The 7406-nt window shown below is 34.5% G+C and overlaps 1 protein-coding gene across 1 annotated transcript; it reads right to left on the bottom strand.

Annotated features, from left to right (window-relative positions):
- Positions 1-4919: 4919 nt before the first annotated feature.
- Positions 4920-7285, bottom strand: LOC123562580 (axoneme-associated protein mst101(2)-like). The gene is made up of 3 exons (XM_053524587.1): positions 7231-7285; positions 6773-6871; positions 4920-6231 (listed from the first exon to the last, which is right to left on the bottom strand). The coding sequence occupies exons 1-3, from the start codon at positions 7283-7285 to the stop codon at positions 5225-5227; spliced, it is 1161 nt and encodes a 386-aa protein (XP_053380562.1). The 3' UTR covers positions 4920-5224.
- Positions 7286-7406: the final 121 nt, after the last annotated feature.

Genomic DNA, 7406 nt, shown 5'->3' with positions numbered 1-7406 from the left:
GATAGAGCAGTTAACAAACTAGGCAGCATTTTTTATCTTTTCTACTTTTCCTGTAATACATTATTGAGATTCATGAAAGAAAGAAATCATTTTGTATTTAATAGTTTATGATTGTTGGGTTAAAAGCCATTCCAACATCTGGAACCCCAAAAAAACCAACAAACCACGCAGGGATGTAAACTGGTTTTTGGCATGCCCAAGGTGAAAAGAAAGTAATTAAGAAAAAAAGTGTTTCCACCATTTAAAATTTTAAAAACCCTTGGCCGCATTAAAAACAGCTGATTCGGCCCATGGCGTTCGGCCAGGCAAATTTTTCGGACCAAATTTTGGCTGATTCGGACCAAATAACGGGCTGATTGGGCCCCACATACTTTTGAAAAAATATACAAAATTGTGCATATTTTTTGGGCTGATTCGGACCAAGAAAAAAAAAAATTAACACCCTCTTTTGAAAAATGGGGGGGGAAAACAACAAGAAAACACTAAAATTATACTTTAAAAACATCACTCAAACTTTTAATTGGCAAATGAACCCCCTTTCCCTCATTATTGGTTGTTTTATTTTACACGCTTGAAAAACAAATTTAATTAAAAAATTTTGTTTTTCCTTTATCATACCCATTGTGAAAAACAAAGTTAAAGAGGTACTTTCATTGACATTACTTTGGTGTTCATAAATCAAGGATACTTTTTTCATTTCAAAGTTTATTTTTTGGAAATCAAATTTGGCAATTTATTTTTTTTTTTGGAAAAAAATTTTTTAAAAAAGTTCAGGACTGGGGTTTTAAAATTTGATGTAAGGAAACCAAAGTACACTACACCCCCGGAAAGAATTTGTTTTATGAAACTTAAGTGCAATATACAGTAATCTAGATACCATTTTTTATCTCATAAAAATTTTTATTTAAACTCAAAAATGTTTTAAATACACAAAATCATTTAAAAAAAATTTAAAAAAATTTGGGGGGCCGAAAAAGCCAAAGAATTCTGGGGCCAATCACCAGGCCCCCGAATCACCGTATTCGCCCGCTTTCATCCAAAAAAACCAAGGATTTTTTCTAACGGATGAAAACTCTTAATTACAAACACACAAGAACTAAGATTCTAATCCCCCCTTTGGGTTTTTTACTTTTACCCATCGGGGGGCGGATACCCGCAAATTTTCCCTATGATTTTTAAAAACAACTCACATGTCTACATCTCTGATACCCAACAATCAAAAAAACGATTATGACTGGAAGGCATCCAAACAACAAACTTCTAACTTTTTAAGAAAAATTAAAAAGCAACAAAGACTCTTTTTTTGCAATCCATAGGCAAATTACAAACCATTTTGATAAAACTACTGAAAAAACTGAGTGGGTAGACCCTTTCTTATTTAAAGACTTTAGTCTAAATACAGTCATACTGATCTTGACACGCCTAAACAGTTCATCATTTAGTCTAATTCAATGTTAGAATTCAAGTATAATTCATTCTAGATAATTAACGTACATTTATTTCAATCTACGACGAAATATCAACCGCTAAAAACAGCTGGTCCTTTTTTACGCTACCAAAACAAAACAAATAAGGAAATTTCCCCTTCAATTTCCGGTTGTTTCTACAGTCCCCCAAGTGACACAACCTCAAAAAATCGTAAATATAAATAAAACATTTTTTAAAAAAACGTTCTTTGGGCCCCCTTTTTTTTCAAAAAAATTAAATGGGCGTAATGAAAAAAAAACCGAAAATATTTTCCCCCAAGTGCCGATGTAAAATTTTCCCCACACCATTTTTTAAAAAATTTCGCGCAGCCAGTTATTTTACCCTACAAGATGCGAAAAAGAGCAAACACGCCGACTGTACCCTGAAAGCGGCCGTCCGTAAACTTTAAAAAGAGGGAGCTTTTGTTATGAAATATTAAAAAAAAAAAAAAAAAACTTTTTAAAACCCAAACTGTAAAAAACTACGTCATTTTTTTTCTTTATTTTACTATAAGAGAAACTTAACAAGACAATTTGTTGAACTTTGTAACTGAAAATGACATTTTTTTAATTAGGGAGCCAGTAATCCCCATTTCCAAATCTTAAAACTTTTTTTCGTTAGAAAAATCTACAGAAAATTAAACTGGCTTTTTTATACCAGAAAACATTATAAAGGGGGCATAAACGATAATAATTGACAGGAAAAAAAACCTTTTTTGTATTTTCATTTTTACCATTTAGGCCTAAATTTTAAACCCAATTTCTCACTTTTACATTGCTCGAAATTTTTTTTACTGGGCATTTAAAATTTTCTCCAATTTTTAATGTACCTCCCCCCTTTTTTTAAAAAATCACGGAAAATAGTTGGCCACCCAAAAAATGCATCTTGCAGCTTTACGTTTTTTCCCCCCCCCCAAAATGTGCAAAAATGTTTTTCCCCGGATTATTAAGGGGCAGTGAAGTGGTTGTTAATCACCTTAATGGTCTCCGATCGTATTTTACAAAATCAGTTACAATCTAATCCACGTACATACTTATCACCTCACCGCTGCAAGGAGGCTGCATTTACTCAAATTTTATTTTCTAGAGCATACCCGTCCTGCCTCAGTCTTGGTCTATGTGCTAAGTGGCTGTGTGGCAATCTGTGTGTTGAAAAGTCTAATAAAGTTGAAGTCTTGCATGTAATGAAAATGTCATATAAAGCTTGCAACACTAAGTTACATTTACATAAACCCTGCACATAGACATCTTCACAATTTTATGTTAAAAAGTTAACTTTTAGATCCAGAAACAACTGAATCAAGAGTTCGTGTCAGTGTCTTAAACAGCGTCATGTCGAGACCTATGGTTAGACGTTTGCTGTATAATCAGTACTACTTTAATTATTTCACGTTTATTGAAATACTTAAAATAATAATATCAAATATACTCCATGTAAGACCAAAAAATCATTACATGTTTTTCGGTGAATTGCTGTGAGATATATCTAGTATTTTTAGTTGAAGAAACTTCAAAATAGCAAAATTTAGTTAAAACATAAAATAAGAGGTTTCTTTTGAAAATGCACACGCCCCATCACAGTAATGCTTCATAATATCCGGTTAAATTATCATAACAAACTAATTAAATAATTTTGGTTTAGTTTCATTTAAATCGCTTATAGAAATTTTAAAGCCAGAATAAAACAGATCTACTATACCACAGTTGCACCCAATGTTATATACATGTAAATCCAGATCTTAACACTAACTCCAACACAAACATTTAACCTTGACCCTAATGTTGCAAGTGGTTTGTGGAAACATCTTCCCGCGGAGATTGAGAGAGGGTGGGGGCGATAACGGGAGATAATTGAAGAAATAAGTAAGATAGATTTATGATACTTGTACATATATATATTACACTTCCCTATTACTATAAGCACTATTTAAAGAAATCGCTGCAGTAGTTTTTTTTTTTTTTTTTTTGAAAAAATGCACTGGACAAGAAAACTCGATAAAGGGAGATAACTCAATAAGTAAGGAAGGTAGAGTTACGGTTCTTGCACATGTCACATCACATGTCACATCACATGAAATTCATCAATGAGTGACAAAGTTACATACCGTATATGAAATCCGAACGGACATTCAATAAAGTAGGATGCTCCAAAAAGTAAAAGGGGCAGATGAATGGTTCTTGCACGCTAAACATCGTCATGCCATATGCTGATCATCTGAGTCAATTCCATTCATGAATGACAATATTACAGACTGTACACGAAATCCGGATGGAAGAACGGACGCTACTATATCCCTCCCAACCCCATGGGTGGGGCATAAATATCTTTTGTTTTACATCTAAGATCTATCACTCGTAGAAAATCACATCTTGTGTATGCTATGCTACTCTTGAATATATAGCACCCGGTGTTCCCTCCGTGAAAAGTTTTGTTTCAGTGTAAGATTAAAATATCTTTCACCGAGTGATCACGAGATACAAAATATTGTCACGAGTGTTCACAGGTCGCCGAGTGATCACGAGACCCAATATTGTCACAAGTGTTCACAGGTCACCGAGTGATCACGAGATGAAATAGGTGACGAGTGTTCACAGGTGAAATACATTTTAATCTTGCATGCGAGACAAAGAAATGTTCTTTTCATTTCATTTCTAATGCTCATTTTAAATTAGTTTCTTACTGAACACATCAGATAAATCTAAATAAGAACTGAAAAGCATGGGTAAATTTTAGAGATCAAAAAACACCAACACAAACAAATATCTTCTATAATTTTTCTACCAAATGACACCCAATTACGGTCGCGGCAACTCGGGAAAAGTATCGCACCAGGAAGATATATGGATCTGGTACGGGAAATTAAATTGCTGACAATAAAAATTCAAGAAGGATATTATTGGAAAATTATTACCATTTCGTGATTAGTAGAGCATCCTATATGAAAACCATTGCGAACACTCTTATCAATAACGGGCATGCACGTGTTATGATGATAGACGCTATAATAATAACTGACAATATCATGTCAGAGGTTTGTTTCGTCTTTTAAAACATACTTTTCATTATATTACTACAATTTAGCAAACTATTTTTCTTGTATTGTATGTCCGAGAAATGTCTCTTGTTTCTTATCCATGATGGTTTATTCAACAAGTAGTTGCAAAAAATCACTGCAAGCATTGTGATTATTTCCAATCTTGATATTTTTGCCTATATAAGAACGACAGCGCCCAAAGGTGGAGCAATGCAGAGGTTCTGAACGACCCTATTTTTTGCATAAAATTAAACCTGGTACTCATTTACAGCTCTTTCGGCTAAGGCAATCCTTATCATGATAAAGTGCCTTTCACTAAGGACACATCACAGTAGGAAGCCAGGATTCGAACCCCGGGCCTTCACTCCTGTTATGAAGCATCTCACGGTTCTACGGAAAACAAAAAGAATATAAAAAAGATGGTAATAAAAATATATTTCTAACAGATAATCAATACTTAGAGGTCCTTGATGAATAATGTCAGAATATAGACATTCAAGAAACCGTTTATATACTTCAACTAGGTTTAAATTATGATAATTTGAGTTCTAGTCTTCATGATCTATTATGATATCTTCCATATCAGGTTCTTCCCAGTCATCCCAACAATATTTCCGGCAGCATTCAAGCTCATTTTCACGAGCTCTTTCAAAAGTAAGGTATTTTAACAGGGAAATTCGTAGTGGTTCAACGACTTCTAGTTCTCGTTTAATTGGTATAAATTTAATCTTTTCGCCTTCTTTTCCTTCTTTGCTTGTCAGTACGCCTTTTTGCTACTTTTACTTTCTTCTTTTGCTTTTTCTTCTGTTTCCGTTTCTTTGCCAATGCTTTCTTCAATACAAGCTTCTTTTGAGCGGTTTTCTTCAAGCGCTTCTTGAGTCGTGACATTTTCTTTACTGCCTTTTTTGTCTTTCGTACTTTTCCCGCTGCCCTCTTAATCTTGTGTTTAACTTTGGACGAAGATTTTGATTTAACTGGTTTACGTTTTGATACATGGTACTTTGACACGATCTTCTTAAGTTTGGTAGTACGATAACCTCGATTTTTCTTAACAAGTCTTTTGTTTCTTCCTTTTGCTTTCAACTGTGCGCCAGATAGTTTACGTTTCTTTGCTTTCTTGAGAGTTGAATTTCTATAATCCCCATGCTTTCTCTTTCTGTTTAACTTGTAGATTGTAACTTCTTTTGTCTTTATCCAAGATTTCTTCGAAACTACATGTTTTCTTTCCTTAACATGTCGAGTATATCGCTGATATTTCCTTTTAAATATTACAGAGTCAGATCTGCATTTCTTTAGATGGAGGCTTGGTCGTTTCGTTGTCTTCGCACGGTCAGAACGCACCGTGCAATTATCATTTTTATCCAAGGCGGGATTGTCAGCTAGTTCGTCACTAACTACCATTGGTTCGTTACTTTCCGGCTCTTCAACAGCCGGTGGAGGATTCGACTTTTGTAGTAAAGGATTACTTTGGTTTTCAACGCAGATTTTGTCTGATGGTTCTACTTTTCTCTGTCCCAGATAAGGGTGGAACTTTCTTAGTATGGTTTTCTTAATACAGAATTTCTTTACATTCTTGACATCAGGACTTTTTCCTCGCTTTGGGTCTGCCGGCGCTGCTTCGTCCACGTTGTCTGGAAGTTCAAATCGAACACGCTTTCTGCTTTTCTTGCTGTCATCTTTGGGCGGTAGAATTTCCATCGAAACAAGCTGATTAGATAAGTTGACAACATCTGAAAATTAAACAATACAAAATTTGCATTATAAATAAGAATGTTAACCTATTGCCATTTAGACGATTATGACCGTAATAGAAATATATGCAAAATGCATTTATATCGGTTATCTTGGAAAATCAGAAAAACCGCTTAAATATTGAACATGAATGACGTCCCGTTATTTTTTACTATTTACTCCCAACTATGGCAGGGACTGGCTTAGGTTTTGCTAGCAGCTGCTTGACTCTTAATAGCTTTTTTAACATTGAACTACATACCGCGAGCGCTTGAGCATGGGGTATTTTAGGTAGGGTAAGGGCAGTAGAATGTCAAATAAGTAGAGAAATTATGCACCTTCTCCCTTTGAAATGCTAAACATCTTGAAAGACACACTAATTTTGACTACAAGTAAATAATCATATGGTACATCCTAGATCTCAAGTACGGGACAAAAATTACTGTACATTAATTAATCGCCCTGTTGGCCTGAAACAGAGCAAAACTAACAGAGCAAAACTGCCGAGCAATTTTATGAACATGGTATATAAGACGTTACCAATATATGACTGGTCTGTTTCCAACTCTGTTCTATCAACACTTTGACTCCGTGTTACTGGACGGGAAGGTGAATCCGCCCCCGGAGGAGAACTCAGATCTGTAATATGATAAAAAGGAACTTGCATGTCATTTTGAAACATGGACTGTGCATTTTCCAAAACAGCCGATAAAGTTTCGTGCGGACGGAAACTAAAAAGAAGTAGTATATTTTTGAACTGATCATTTAATAAGCGTATGATGACCAAAGTATGCATATTATTCAATATATATTAAAACAGTTATATTTGAGGCACCCGTAAGAGTAACTTTTGTATGTTTTATGATGTCACATCGTTATGTCAGAATTTTTCAAACGTCCGTTCAGAGAAATACAAAATAAAAACATTCCTTTTAGCAAAGACTGCAATTGAATCCGTTAAATGTGTTGTTTCTTACCTTAAATCTTTGTATATTTACCAGAAATTTTATGCTGTTTCTTCTTATAATCTCCAACCAAGTTCGGAGAGAACATTTAACAAACTGACGTCGCAGTAACTAAGACGTTATTAATGACGTCATGTTACTGGCGTCATTTTAATCGCGAATCGTGAGAATCTGTCATACAAGCGTTGCAATATTCAGTCTTGTTAAAA

Source organism: Mercenaria mercenaria, chromosome 2 (genome assembly GCF_021730395.1).
Source record: "Mercenaria mercenaria strain notata chromosome 2, MADL_Memer_1, whole genome shotgun sequence".
In the NCBI taxonomy this organism is placed as follows: domain Eukaryota; kingdom Metazoa; phylum Mollusca; class Bivalvia; order Venerida; family Veneridae; genus Mercenaria; species Mercenaria mercenaria.
Note: the sequence above shows the minus strand (reverse complement) of the source record. Positions and strands in the feature narration are given on the sequence as shown.

Coding starts and splice junctions, on each gene's coding strand:
- LOC123562580 (XM_053524587.1), bottom strand. CDS start 7,285: ATGTTCTCTCCGAACTTGGTTGGAGATTATAAGAAGAAACAGCATAAA. Junction 6,872..7,230: donor GAAACAGCATAAAATTTCTG/GTAAATATACAA, acceptor ATCATATTACAG/ATCTGAGTTCTCCTCCGGGG. Junction 6,232..6,772: donor AACAGACCAGTCATATATTG/GTAACGTCTTAT, acceptor TTTAATTTTCAG/ATGTTGTCAACTTATCTAAT.